General features: G+C 41.1%; 1 protein-coding gene and 1 pseudogene across 9 annotated transcripts in view; one reads left to right on the top strand and one right to left on the bottom strand.

The window, feature by feature from the left end:
* Positions 1-14,967, bottom strand: part of ZNF169 (zinc finger protein 169) — a 44,777-nt gene that overhangs the window by 11,952 nt on the left and 17,858 nt on the right. For 6 of the 9 annotated variants that reach the window (XM_063649691.1, XM_054500494.2, XM_054500495.2 and 3 more), the window contains exons 2-3: positions 14,097-14,184; positions 376-502 (exon numbers count right to left, since the gene is read on the bottom strand). In XM_063649691.1, coding sequence (XP_063505761.1) covers positions 376-502; positions 14,097-14,129 — 160 coding nt within the window. In that variant the 5' untranslated portion in view covers positions 14,130-14,184. Of the gene's footprint in view, positions 1-375; positions 503-5,896; positions 6,025-6,058; positions 6,141-14,096; positions 14,185-14,967 lie in introns of those variants that run through there. The other 3 variants (XM_063649697.1, XM_063649696.1, XM_063649695.1) reach the window with 2 other exon arrangements.
* On the top strand, positions 1,397-5,169 carry LOC129044404 (voltage-dependent anion-selective channel protein 1-like; annotated as a pseudogene).

Here is a 14,967-nt window from a genome sequence, read left to right as displayed (position 1 = left end):
GAGTAAACTATGTCTGAATGCTAAGAAAGGATGCATACAGGGAGGGGATCCTAGACCTAAAGGCAATATGTTGATTCTACCCTGTGCTTGAGTCAATAAAAATATTCCTCCTTTTGAAGGAAGTTAACCTTAGAGGAGGAGCCCAGCCAGGGTAAACAGGCCTGAAAAATGCAGTGTCAGACACACCACACGCTCACAGCATGTGCACACACACACACACACACGCACACATAAAACTGCACTATGAAAGCCAGGCATTCTCTGGCGGAATAGGGGAAAAAACTGTTTTTCTGAGTCAGAAGCATGGCAGCTTGCTATGTAAGAGCTTAAAATACCCACAAGCAGAATCTGAAACCTTAAACAGGCCAGCCTTACCCAGGGAGACCAGATGGCTGTAGTTCTCCAGCATCACCTCCCTGTACAGGGTCCTCTGAGCAGAACTCAATAGCTTCCACTCCTTCTGGGTGAAGGCCACAGCCACATCCCGGAAGGCCATCAATGCCTGTAACACAAACACATCCCTGCTCACTCAACAGCCAGCCACGCCCACTAACCAACTTAAGCCACTAACCATAGTCAAGGCAGAAAGAAGCAGTCCTAGAGCACCCAAGTGAGATTTATAGCTCCTGCTTTTAACCTGAAACCTGGTTCCATATATTCAAGACTATTAATCCCCTCCATACATTGATGCTGGTTCTATTTCTGGGCTCTCTGTTGTACTGATCAAACACACAAGTTTGATTATCGCAGCTACACAGCAGGACTGGAAATCAGGTAAACTGATTCCTCTCACTTTATTCTTCACGTTAAAAGTTGATTTAGCTATTCTAAAACAGCCTGTGTCTATGCCTTTCTATGCAAATTTTAGAATAATCTTGTCTATATCTCTAAAAGCCTTTGCTGAAATTTTGATAGGATTCCCATTAAACCTGTATATCAATTTGGTGAGAACTTACATCTTTACTATATTGGATCTTCAAATCCATAAACACAGTATGTCTCTCCATTTGTTTAGACAGTCTATGATTTCTTTCATCAACATTTTGTGATTTTCTGCAAACAGACCCTACACGTTTTGTTAGATTTACACCTAAGAATTTCTTCAGCTTTCTTCTTTTTTTTAGTAATTTTAATGATACTGTATTTTAACTTCAGTGACCATATATGTTCATGCTATGACATATGATACAATTGTTTGTCTGTTTTATCTTCTATATGGCAACCTGACTAAACTTTACTTAGCTTTAAAAGCTTTTTTTCCCTTCGTTACTTGAGATTTTCTACATAGACAATCATGTCCTCTGCAAATAGGAACAGTTTCATTTCTTTGTTAATGATCTGTATGTCTTTTATTTCCTTTTCTTGCCTTATTGCTGTGGTTAGAACTTCCAGCGCTATGTTGAATGAGAGTGGTAAGAACAGCTATAACCTTGGTTTGTTCTCAAACGTGGAAGGAAAGCATTTAATCTTTCACCATTAAGAATACTGTTCTGGCCAGATGCAGTGGCTCACATCTGTAATCCCAGCACTTTGAGAGGACAAGGCGGGTGGATCATGAGGTCAGGAGTTCAAGACCAGCCTGGCCAAGATGGTAAAACACCATCTCTACTAAAAGTACAAAAATTAGCTGGGCGTGGTGGTGAGCATCTGTAGTCCCAGCTACTTGGGAGGCTGAGGCAGAGAATTGCTTGAACCTGGGAGGCGGAGGTTGCAGTGAGCCGAGATTACACCACTACACTCCAGCCTGGGCAACAGAGCAAAACTCCATCTCAAAAAAAAAAAAAAAAAAAAAAAAAAAAAAAAGAATACTGTTCCATAGATCAGAATCAGAGTAGGTGTTTAAAAAACATTTTTAATTAAAAATAAATTAAATAAAAAAAATACTGTTCCACAAACAGGATAACTACCAACAGAAAAAAGAAAAAACATATTTTTGTAGGGTGTGGAGAAACTGGAAACTTGCACATTGCCGATGGGAATGTAAAACAATGCAGTTTCTATGAAAAACAGTTTGGCAGTTCCTCAAAAAATTAAACATATAATTAGCATCTGATCCAACAATTCCACTCCTAGGAATATACCCCCAAAAATTGAAAGTAGGGACTCAAACAGATACTTGAACACCAATGTTCATAGCAGTACTGTTCACAACAGCTGGAAACAACTTGAATGTTTATCAACTGAATGAATACAGAAAATGTGAATGAATAAAAATGAATGAATAAAGAAAATGTAGCATATACATACAATGGAGTATTTTTCAGCCTTAAAAAGGAGGGACCTTCTGATGGATATTTTTAAGAGACAAGCCTTGAAAATATGCCAAGTGACATAAGCCAGTCACAAAAGGACAAATATTGTATGATTCCACTTATGTGAGGTACCTAGAATAGGCAAATTCATACAGACAAAGTAAAACAGAGGTTACCAGGGGCTGGGGGCAGTGGGGATGGGGAGTTATTGTTTAATGGATACACAATTTCTATTTGGGATAATGAAAAAATTCTGGAAAGTGGTGATAGTTGTATAACAATGTGAATGTACTTAAGGCCACTGAATTGTAAAAGTATATAGTCAATTTTGTGTTAGGTATTACCAAAATTTTAAAAAGAATGTTAGCTGTAGATCTTTAGAAGATTCTCCTCTGTTCCTATTGTACTGAGAGTTTGTTTTGTTTACAAATGGTTGTTGAATTCTGCTAAACTCTTACTGCATTAACTGATAAAATCATGATTTTTCTTCTTTAGCCTATCGATATGACCAACATTACATGACTTAAATTAGAAAAAACTTTTTTAACTAAAGAAATTTTTGCTTTATGTTGGTTTATGGCCCAGGATATGTCTATCTTCATCTATGTTTCCAAAGGCACATGAAAAGAATATGCATTCCGTTCTTATTGGTTGGAATGTCTGCCATTTAAGTTTTATTTGTTTGTTCTCTGGGCTTTTTGCCTCCTTGTTTTCTTTACAAATTTCTCATGGGTTACTCAAACTTTTTTATAATTCTGTCTTGATTTGCCTATAGTGTTTCTTAGTGTATTTCGCTGTATAGCTTTTTTTTTTTTTTTTTTTTGAGACAGAGTCTCATTCTGTCACCCAGGCTGGAGTGCAACAGCATGATCTCAGCTCACTGCATCCTCTGCCTCCCGAGTTCAAGTGATTCTCCTGCCTCAGCATCCTGAGTAGCCGGAATTGCAGGCTCCTGTCATCAAGCCTGCCTAATTTTTGTATTTTTAGTAGAGATGGGGTTTCATCATGTTGGCCAGGCTGGTCTTGAACTCCTGACCACAGGTGATCCACCTGCCTCGGCCTCCCAAAGTGCTGGGATTACAAGCATGAGCCACCATGCCTGGCCATTGTATAGCTTTTTAAGTGGTTGCTCTAGGTGCTACATTACATATATATAGCTTATCATAATTTACTGGTGTCATCATTTTACCAGCTTGCTTTTTTGTTGTTTTTTTGAGGCAGGATCTCACTCTGACACCTAGGCTGGAGTGCAGCAGCATGATCATGGCTCACTATAGCCTCAATCTTCCAGTCTACAGCAATCCTCCCACCTCAGCCTCCCAAGTTGCTGGGACCACAGGTGTGCATCACCACACCTGGCTAATTTTTTTATTTTTTTAACAGACGGGGTCTTACTATGTTGCCCAGGCTGGTTTCAAACTCCTGAGCTCCAGCAATCCTCCTGCCTCACCCTCACAAAGTGCTGGCATTACGGGATAAGCCACCACACCTGGCCCATTTTACCAGTTTGAGTAATTGTATAGAACTTACCTCCCATTACATCTCCTTACTCTTTCTGTTTAAAAACATAATTTTCCTAAGCATTTCCTCTATATACATTCAAATCCACATCAGACCATATGATAATCTTTGCTTCAGCCATCAACACATTTAGAAAATTCATGAAGAATAGCAATGCCTACTACCTTTACCCTGTATGTCTTCCTTACCACGTTCTTTTCTTCCTGATTGTTTCAGGGGACCCTGCTATAAAGAACTACCTGAGACTGGGTAATTCATGAAAAAAAGAGGTTCAATTGACTCACAGTTCCACAGGCTGTACAGGAAGCATGGATGGGAGGCCTCAGGAAACTTACAATTATGGTGGAAGGATGAAGGGGAAGTGAGCAAATCTTACATTGTGGCAGGAGAAAAAGCGAGCAAGAAAGGGAAGTGCTACATACTTTTAAACTATCAGATCTCGTGAGAACTCACGATCACAAAAACAGCATGAGGGAAACCTGCCTCTGCACCAGAGCCCCTGTCATAGCTGCCTCTGAGCCTGTTGTCGCCACCTCTGAGAAGATGGCTGTGCTACTCACATATGAGATCCTGGCAAATCTGCCAGGGATGTCTTCACCAATGGCTATGGATTTGGCTTAATAAAGCTTGATTTGAAAACAAAAGAGAAGAATGGATTGGAATTTACAAGCTCCGGCTCAGCCAACACAGAGACCACCAAAGTGACGGGCAGCCTGGAAACCAAGTACAGATGGACTGAATATGGCCTGACATTTACAGAGAAATAGAACACTGACAACACACCAGGCACTGAGGTTACTGTGGAAGATCAGCTTGCACGTGAACTGAAGCTGACCTTCAATTCATCCTTCTCACCTAACACTGGGGGAAAAAAAATGCTAAAATCAAGACAGCGTACAAGTAGCAGCACATTAACCTGGGCTCAGACATGGATTTTGACACTGCTGGGCCCTAAATCCAGGGTGCTCTGGTGCTGGGTTATGAGGGCTGGCTGGCCAGCTACCAGATGAATTTTGAGAATGCAAAGTCCCGAGTGACCTAGAGCAACAGTGTAGTTGGCTACAAGACTGATGAATTCCAGCTTCACACTAAAGTGAGTGATGGGACAGAGTTTGGCAGCTCCATTTACTAAAAGGTGAACAAGAAGTTGGAGACTGCTGTCAATCTCGCCTGGACAGCAGGAAACAGTAACACTAGCTTCGGAATAGCAGCCACGTATCAGATCGACCCTGACGCCTGCTTCTCGGCTAAAATGAACAACTCCAGCCTGAGAGGTTTAGGATACAACCAAACCCTAAAGCCAAGTATCAAACTGACACTGTCAGCTCTCCTGGATGGCAAGAACGTCAATGCTGGTGGCCACAAGCTTGGTTGAGGACTAGAATTTCAAGCATAAATGAACACTGTATTGTTTAATTTTAAACTATTTTTGGCCAGGCACGGTGGCTCATGCCTGTAATCCCAGCACTTTGGGAGGCTGAGGCAGGCGGATCACGAGGTCAGGAGATCGAGACCATCCTGGCTAACACAATGAAACCCTGTCTCTACTAAAAATACAAAAAATTAGCCAGGTGTGGTGGCAGGCGCCTGTAGTCCCAGCTAACCAGGGGCTGAGGCAGGAGAATCACTTGAACCCGGGAAGTGGAGGTTGCAGTGAGCAGAGATTGCGCCATTGCACTCCAGCCTGGGTGACAGAGCAAGACTCCGTTTCAAAACAAACAAACAAACATACAAAAAAAATTTTGCAGTATAGCAACCTTCAGAATTTAGTGTATCTTTTAATGTTGTATGTCTGGGATGCAAGTATTGCTAAATATCATGTTAGACCCCCAAGTTAAAGATGATTCAGCTTTAAGATGTTACCCTTTCAGGGGTTCAGAAGAAACCCAATTCCAAAAAAGGTTCTTTCAGTGGTAGACTTGGAGGGAACATGGTGGCCCCTCTGAGATGCCAAGTTTCTTTTTTATCTAGAAATGGCTGTAAGTGGAAGCTGATAATATGTAGATACTTTGTAAATTCATACTGAGTAAATGAATGAAATTGTGATTTCCTGAGAATGGAACCTTGGTTTCCTAACCCTAATTGATGAGAGGCTCATTGCTTGATTGTGTGTACAAACTCACCTGAAAGGGACTTTTTTAGACAGAGCTTCATGACCTGTTCCCACCGCAGTTCATCCTCACCTCTTTTACGCCAAAAGGTCTGCAGGGTGGGTTCACTGTGTCTTTTCTGCCATTTTGGGGTGGAGAGGGTAGATGTGATGAAGCCAATAATTCAGGACTTACTCCTTCTTGTGTTGTGTTTCTTTGCCCTTGCACCAGAGTATGAAATAGCTTCCAGGAGCTCCAGCTGTAAGCTTGGAAGAGTCTGTATGATTGTAATCACATGATGACAACACTCAGAATCTAAACTGGACTTCTGTCGTATTCTTACCACTCAATTTGTTTTTTAGCAGTTTAATGGGTACATTTTAGTGTCTTGCATTTTGTGTGGTATTACTGCCTCCCCTTCAAATGCTGTAGTTAATATCAGTTAAAAAAAACTTGAATAAAACATTGAAACTTCAAAAAAAAAAAAAAACAAACAAACCATCAGATCTCGTAAGAACTCACTATCACAAAAATAACATGGGGGAAATCCACTGCCCTGATCCAATCACTTCCCACCAGGACCCTCCCCCAATATTGAGAATTAAAATTCAACCTGAGATTTGAGTGAGGACACAGAGCCAAACTGTATCAGACTCCAGTACCACTCCCAAGTATGATGATTCACTAGAAGGACTCATAAACCTCATCAATAGTTATACGCATGGCTATGATTATTATAGTGAAAGGATGCAAAACAAAATCAGTAAAGGGAAATGGTTTGAGAGACAAGTCTGGAGGAAACCAGACACAAAATTCCAAGAATTCTTTCTCAACAGAGTCACACGTGACTCTGTAATTTTTCAGTAATAATTTGCGATACGTTAAATGTTGTCTATCAGAGAAACCTATTAGAAACTCAGTGCCCGAAGTCTTAATGGGGCTAGTCAACAGACATCCTCTGCTTAGCACATACTAAAAGCCCAGATCTCATAAAGAAATCAAGTGTCCAGCATAAACCACATTGTTTATGCACTTTAGGCACAGTAAGCTATATATTTTTTTTGGGATGGAGTTTCGCTCTTGTTGCCCAGGCTGGAGTGCAATGGTGTGATCTCGGCTCACTGCAACCTCCGCCTCCTGGGTTCAAGCGATTCTCCTACCTCAGCCTCCTGAGCAGCTGGGATTACAGGCATGCACCACCACATCCAGCTAATTTTTTTGTATTTTTAGTAGAGACGGGGTTCTCCATGTTGGTCAGGCTGGTCTCGAATGCCCAACCTCAGGTGACCCGCCCACTTCAGCCTCCCAAAGTGCTGGGATTACAGGCGTGAGCTACCATGCCCAGCCAATTCTTATCAGTTCTGATGAGAAATCCATTGGCATTCTAATTGTTTTCCCCTATAAGTAACATAATTTTTATCTGGCTGCTTTCGGGATGATTTTTTCATCTTTAGTCTTCAGAAGTGTACTTGTAATGTATTCTGACATAGACTTATTGGGTTCATCATGTTCCAAATTTACTCAGTGAGCTTTTAAAATCTGTAGGTTTGTTTCCTGCCAAATTTGGGACATTTTCAGCCATTATTTCTTGAAGTACTTTTTCAGCCCTTCCCTCCTTTGTTTCCCCTTCCGACCTCCAAAGACATAAATATTATATCTTTTGTTGTACTCCCACAATTCTTGAGGCTCTGTTCATTTTTCTTTCCACTCTATTTTCTCTCTGTTCTATCTTCTAGTTCACTCATTTCTTTGTTACTGCTAATATACTGGTAAGTCTATCCCCTAGCTTTTTATTTCAGTTCTAAAATTTCCATGTACTTATTCTTAAAACCTTTTATTTCCTTGCTGAGGCATTCTAATTCTTTCATTTATCTCAAGTGTGTTCTTTTGGCTGTGGATATCCAGTTGTCCAAGTATCATTTGTATACACTGCCCTTTTCTGATGGAATGATCTCAACATCCACCCTTGTAAAAAAATCAATTGACCATATATGTGAGATTTTTTTTCAGGACTGTCAATTCTATTCCACTGATCTACATGTATCCATCCTTATGCCAGTATGACACTATTTTGATTATGATAGCTTTGCAGTAAGCTTTAAACTCAGGCAGTGTGAGTCCTCCAACTTTGTTTTCTTTTTCAAGATTGTTTTGGCTATTCAGGGTACCATGAGATTCCATATAAATTTCAGTATGAGTCTATTTCTGAAAAAAAATACCATTGGAATTTTGATTGAACTAAATCTATAGATCATTTTGGGTAGTATTGCCATCTTAACAATATTAAATCTTCTAATTCATTCCAAGCATGGAAAGTCTTTCCATTTATTTAGGTCTTCTGTAATTTCTTTCAGCAATATTTTGCAGTTTTCTTTATCTTTTACTTTCTTGGTTAAATTTATCACTAAGTATTTTATTCTTTTTGATGCTGTTATAATTTTTTTAAATTTCCTGTTCAGATAGTTCATTGCAAATGTACAGAAATACAACAGATTTTTGTGTGTTTACTTTGTATCCTGCAACTTTGGTTAATTCATTAGCTCTAACAATTTTCTCTGTGGATGACTTAGTCCATTCCTGCTGTTATAAAAAAATTGCTGCCTGGTGCAAGCTAGTTTCTTCTAACTATTTTATTTTATTTTTATTTTTTGAGATGGAGTCTCACTCTGTTGCCCAGGTTGGAGTGCAGTGGCACGATCTCATCTCACTGCAACCTGAGCCTCCCAGATTCAAGAGATTCTCCTGCCTCAGCCTCCTGAGTAGCTGGGATTACAGGCACGTGCCACCATGCCCGGCTAATTTTTGTATTTTTAGTAGAGATGGGGTTCCTCCATGTTGGCCAGGCTGGTCTTGAACTCCTTACCTAAAGTGATCCACCTGCCTTGGCCTCCCAAAGTGCTGGGGTTACGGGTATGAGCCACTGTGCCCGACCCTTGGGAGGATTTTTTATTACTAATTCAATATACTTACTAGTTATAGTCCTTTTTTTTTTTCTTTTTTTTTTGAGACAGAGTCTTGCTCTGTTGCCCAGGCTGGAGTGCAGTGGTGCAATCTCGGCTCACTGCAACCTCCATCTACCGGGTTCAAGCGATTCTCCTGCCTCAGTCTCCCAGGTAGATGGGATTACAGGTGCCCACCACCACGCCCGGCTAATTTTTTTTGTATTTTTAGTAGAGATGGGGTTTCAGCCTATTGGTCAGGCTGGTCTCAAACTCCTGACCTCAGGTGATCCACCAGTCTCAGCCTCCCAAAGTGCTGGGATTACAGGTGTGAGCCACTGCACCCAGCCTCATATTATACTTTTTAAAATAAGTTTTCTATACTGATACTCTCTGTTGAAAACTGTTGACTTCATTTCCTTTAGTTCCATGTCCATGGTTTCCTTGGTTCTTTGTGCTTATTAAGAAAGTTGACTTAAAGTCTTTGTGCCTGAGCTTCCTCATGGACAGGTGGGAGGCAGGCAACTTAATGGTAGCCAGGCAGTCTGAAATGTTATAGTACTCTCTCACCACTAAGCAGCAGCTTATTTCTTCACCAAGTCTTCCAGTTTTGACAAGATTCCAGAATTTTACGAAAGGTGATTCTGACAGTTTTTGCCAGCTCATTAGTTGCTTTTGGGGAAGGACAGAGGCCTGGATTTCCCTACTATTTATTTATTTATTTATTTAGAGATGGAGTCTTGCTTTGTCGCCTAGGCTGGAGTACAGTGGCGTGATCTTGGCTCATTGCAACCTCTGCCTCCCAGATTCAAGCAATTCTCCTGCCTCAGCCTTCCGAGTAGCTGGGACTACAGGCACATGCCACACGCCCAGCTAATTTTTGTATTTTTAGTAGAGACGGAGTTTCACTGTGTTAGCCAGGATGGTCTCGATCTCCTGACCTCATGATCCGCCCGCCCCAGCCTTCCAAAGTGCTGGGATTACAGGCATGAGCCAACACACCCGGCCCCTACTCTGTAATTTTTTCTGATACATGTTTCGTTTTTGTTAAATTATATGATCTCATGTATATAAAATATCCAGAAGAGGTAAATCCATAGGACAAAAAGCAGATCAGTGGTTGCCAGGGGCTGGGAGAGGGGCGAATGGGGAATAACTCCTAATGGGTATGAGGTTTCTTTTAGCAGTGATGAAAACATGATGGTGAAGGTCACTCAATTTTGTTAATATAATAAAATCTTCTGAATAGTACATTTTAAATGGTTGGATTGTATGGTATGTGAACTATATCTCAACCAAAAAAAATTTTTTAAGTTTTAATTCCAATGAGGAGTGAACCCCTAAATAAACCAGGAATCTTACACAAATTGATGCTATGCTGTAGGTATCATTATTCCTAAACCAACAAAGTCTCCTGTACACAACAAACATTTTAAAAAATTTTAAGATTCAATGAAGAGGTTATGAAAGGAAAATAAATCTTGGGGCACCCAAATCACTAAGCTAAAGGGAAAAGTCAAGCTGGGAACTGCTTAGGGCCAACCTGCCTCCCATTCTATTCAAAGTCACCTCTCCGCTCACTGACATAGATGCATATCTGATTGCCTCCTTTGGAGAGGCTAATCAGAAACTCCAAAGAATGTAACTGTCCCTCTCACCTATCTGTAACCTGGAACCTCTCTTGTTTAAGTCCTCCCCCCCTTGCTTCAAGTTGTTCCGCCTTTCCAGACCGAACCAATATACTTCTTACATACATTGATTGATGTCGCATGTCTTCCTAAAATGTATAAAACTAAGATGTATCCCAACTGCCTCGGGCACATGTTGTCAGGACTTCCTGAGGCTGTCATGGGCACATCCTGAGGACTAAGCTCTGATTTTTTTTATCTTGCCCAAATTCCTATCTAAGGGGTCTGGGGAGTCATGCCCTACAAACCATAAATTCTCATCAGATGGGTTTTATTTAACCCTATATATCGTGGCTTACTTTCCAATCTGACTCTGGCATAACATTATGAGACAAGAAAGAAAATCAAAACATTTAACCTCAAAATATATTTCCTTGCCATACCTTAAAATTGCTCTGCAAAGTCTCTTGTGGGAAAAATCCACATTCTATAGAGAATCCCCTTCCCCTTTGTTTTCCTTCCTTCCTTCCCAGATCCAGGAGATCATCAACTAAGAGCCAGGCACCCTTTTAGGTCCCATAAGAAACATTTTACAACCTACTTTCTCTCGGAAGTCTGCTATCTGAGAGCTTCTTCTGCACAATAAAACTTGGTTTCCACAATCCTTTATCTTAACCTGAACTTTCCTTTCTATTGATCCCAGGTCTTCAGACAAACTCAACCAACTGTCAACCAGAAACTGTTTAAATTCACCTATAGCCTGGGAGCCCCTGCTTTGAGTTGTCCCACCCTTTCTGAACCAAACCAACGTATTTCTTAAGTGTATTTGATTGATGTCTCATGCCTCCCGAAAATATATACAACTAAGCTGTACACCGACCACCTTGGGCACATGTTCTCACAACCTCCACAGAGCTGTGTCATGGGCCATGGTCACTCATATTTGGCTCAGAATAAAACTCTAAAAATATTTTACAGAGTTAGACTCTTTTCGTTGACAATCCTCAACCTTGGCAAAATAAACTTTCTAAATTAACTGAGACCTGTCTCAGGTTTTCTGGGTTCACAGGGTGCTAACTAGTTTCTTATTAGCTAACATATTGTGCTTACCAGCTCCCTATCTATGTTACAACTATAATGCATGTTACAATTCTCCTCTCAGGCAAAAGCCCTTAGGAAAAATGCCTAAATGTCATGTTGCATATAGGTCAGGTTTTTCTACATAATTCAGATCTGATGCATAACAAAGTACCAGGAAATGCGATTTTAAAAATAATAAAATACACAATTTCAATGCTTCAAATAACATGCATCATAACAAACAAACCTCTTTCCCTTTATGCAATGAGTAGTTTTTGACTAAGAGACACTATTCTAGATATGGAAGCTTTGTCTTAAAATGCTAAGCCTCTTAGATGCTTATATCTTTTCACCAATTTTTCACAGATGTTAGATATAGTGAACTCTAAGTTTCTCTTCAAAGAATCAGTATGTCAGTATGTTCAGCTCTCTTATTCTTTGATTCTCCATTTTAAAGTTTAACTTCCTGGTTCTCTTCGTCCCCTTGCCTCTAGTTTCAGTAAACAACTTTCCCACCAGTTCTAATCAGTAGTTCACATCTGTTCCCCTTGTCACCTGCTTTGACCTGAGTCACCCCTGGTCACCTGCTCTGGCCTGAATCATCCTGAGTAACCGCCCTTCCGCCAAACTACCCACCCCACCACTCTGGCTGGTACCCCTGCTCTCTTTAAAATAGCCAACCGGAATTAGCTTAGACTGTGCGGTCCAACCCTAGCCAACAGGGGAATGACACAGCAGTGGGGCTACCTGCGTCAGGAATAAGAACCCCTTCCCCTCCCTTGCCCAGGTGTGCTCTCACCATTACTCCATTCGCAAGTTGCACCATTCTATAGAAGTAAAAATTGCCTTGCTGAGAAAATTAAATTTATGTTCGAGTGCTATTTCTTTGCAGCACTGAGGAACAAGCATTTTGTTTCTAACACAAAGAAATGGCTAAAACAAACCAAAAAAATGTATATTGAGAGAAGTTGGTCACAGATAGAATAAGGTTTAGGGCCTCCTAAGATTCCACAGGAAGTGGAAGAGTAAGGACAGAAAACATAAGCCAATATTCCATATTTTGCAAGAATGCTTCTCTGTTAACATACATAGTAAAGTGTACGGAAGAAAAAAGTCTCCTGCTACCTTGGAAAAAAATCCTGATCTGCCTGTGCTACATACACATTTTCTCTCAAAGATGTTACAGATTTCTCTCAAAGGTGTAACAAATAAGGGACTCACAGCTCTCAGTGACGTTCTCATAAGATCAAAATCATTTTTAATTTATCCAGAAATATCCAAATATCCACCATGAGCCCCAGAATATGATTACATACAGATCTCTCATTCTACACTTGACATATTTATGGCACAAAGCAAAACTGAATTAGCAAAAATGACAATAAATATTTTGTGTAATTGATAAAATCAATACAAAAATGCTCTGCCTGGCAGCTATTTATGTTGTCAGTAAGTGTTAATTCCATTCAGTTACATGAAGTTCACATGCGGCCTAGCTGGTGGAGAATAATCTATTTTCAGAGAAGTAGGCAATCTGGACCTTTAAGCATAATCTTCCAATTTTTAAGTATAGAAAACTCACTTTATAAAGTACGGGCCTGCAAAACTAAATCTATCCATGCACCACACAGAAATAGCAGGTTAGAGCCCTCACCTATACACAGAAAACGAATGTGGCTAAAGACTACTGGCTGTTGAAAGCTTCCCACATGATGAGGGATAGCCTGCCAGTCACCTCATCTCTGAGAAGGAATAGGATTCCTGCCCCATTTTCTTTCCTTTTTTTTGAGACGGAGTCTTGCTCAGTCACCCAGGCTGGAGTGCAATGGCGCAATCTCGGCTCACTGCAACCTCCGCCTCCCGGGCTCAAGCAATTCTCTTGCCTCAGCCTCCCCAGTATCTGGGATTACAGGCACGCGCCACTGTCCTGCACCATTTTCACAGCAGTCTCTTCCCCTAACTCTTCAGCTTGCCAAACCCTTCAGGGGCAAATCAGACAATTTCTCTTTTGAGAGCCTTCTTATACTTTTTTTTTTTTGAGATGGAGTCTCCTCACTCTATCGCCCAGGCTGGAGTGCAGTGGCACGATCTCGGCTCACTGCAACCTCAGCCTCCTGGGTTCAAGTGATTCTCCTGCCTCAGCCTCCCTAGTAGCTGGGATTACAGGCGCCCACCACCACGCCCAGCTAATTTTGTACTTTTAGTAGAGATGGGGTTTTACCATGTTGGCCAGGCTGCCCTCGAACTCCTGACCTCAGGTGATCCTCCCGCCTCGGCCTCCCAAAGTACTGGGATTACAGGTGTGAGCCACTATACTTTTGTAGGCCTTCGGAGTCACTGGGCACATAAGCATGGATGTCCTGTATTTTTATTTTAACTGCCCAGGATGTGATGGTCACAGTTAACTACTTGGTAAATACCTGAGTCATAAATGTAGCAAATAAGACTGAGAGAAAGCTCCAGATAAGATGAGTCACACCTACAAGATCAAGATAGGCTTTGCCTAACACCAAGAAGGCAGCCTTCAGGACAAGAAAAGATTATGAAACCTTCCTGCAATAGGTAGGAAGAAATTTCAGGACTTACCTCCTTCCTGGTTGTCAGAAGTCCTGGTGCCATATCCCTGCTCTCTGGAGTACTCTTCCTAGAGGAGAGTCAAGTTGCAGAGGCAAATCTGGGGAAAAAGATGAGAAGTGAGAGAGGTACTTGGGAAGAACACCCTTCACACTCTGTCCAGCCTCCCAATTCAGTAGGGAGTAGAGGAACAGGGAAGCAACAAAGACAGGTTGCAGAGGGCATCGGTGAAGCCCATTCTTAGCCAGTGTCTTATAAAAAAAGCCCACAGAGCTGGGCCAGCAACAGGCTTACATCCAAACTCTAGTTAGGGAATGAAGCCCCCATCTTCCAGCAGCTGGGTGAGACTTTGTGTGGACTCCATTAAAAGAAAAAGGCCTCAGAGTGCCCTCAAGTGAGCATTCATGTTGAAAAATAAAATGCCTCATCATACTGAAAACAAAAGCATCCCATCCATATTTACCCCGAGGCCAAAGGACAGGTTCCAGGAAGTCCAAAGCAGAAGTTCCTGGTTTTGAGGGAGACACGAAGCAGGGTGGAGGCCATAACCTGAGTTTCCTTCTATGTGACCCTGGCTGCACCCTTTCCTCCACTCACATATCAAAGATTAGGTCCCAAAATTTGAAATGTGACTTGGAATTTAGGAACAGGCAGTCAGTAACTGACCTAGTTTTATGACAAGTCAATTTCATGAAGAGATTTTTTAAGAAGGGAGAAGTAGGGGTAGATTTTTTCTTAATGAAAATATTTCTTAAGAGATAAATCATACTTCAGATGACAAGTACAGGTCTTGACTGGATCCTGTCTTGCACAAATGAATGAGAAAAGCAGACTACAAGAGACAGTTCAATATGTGATGAGAATTATTGTTAATGGTGTTAGG

The sequence above is a fragment of the Pongo pygmaeus genome, chromosome 13 (genome assembly GCF_028885625.2).
Source record: "Pongo pygmaeus isolate AG05252 chromosome 13, NHGRI_mPonPyg2-v2.0_pri, whole genome shotgun sequence".
Classification (NCBI taxonomy): Eukaryota; Metazoa; Chordata; class Mammalia; order Primates; family Hominidae; genus Pongo; species Pongo pygmaeus.
The sequence above is the reverse complement of the archived record's forward strand: the minus strand, read 5'-3'. Positions and strand labels throughout refer to the sequence as shown.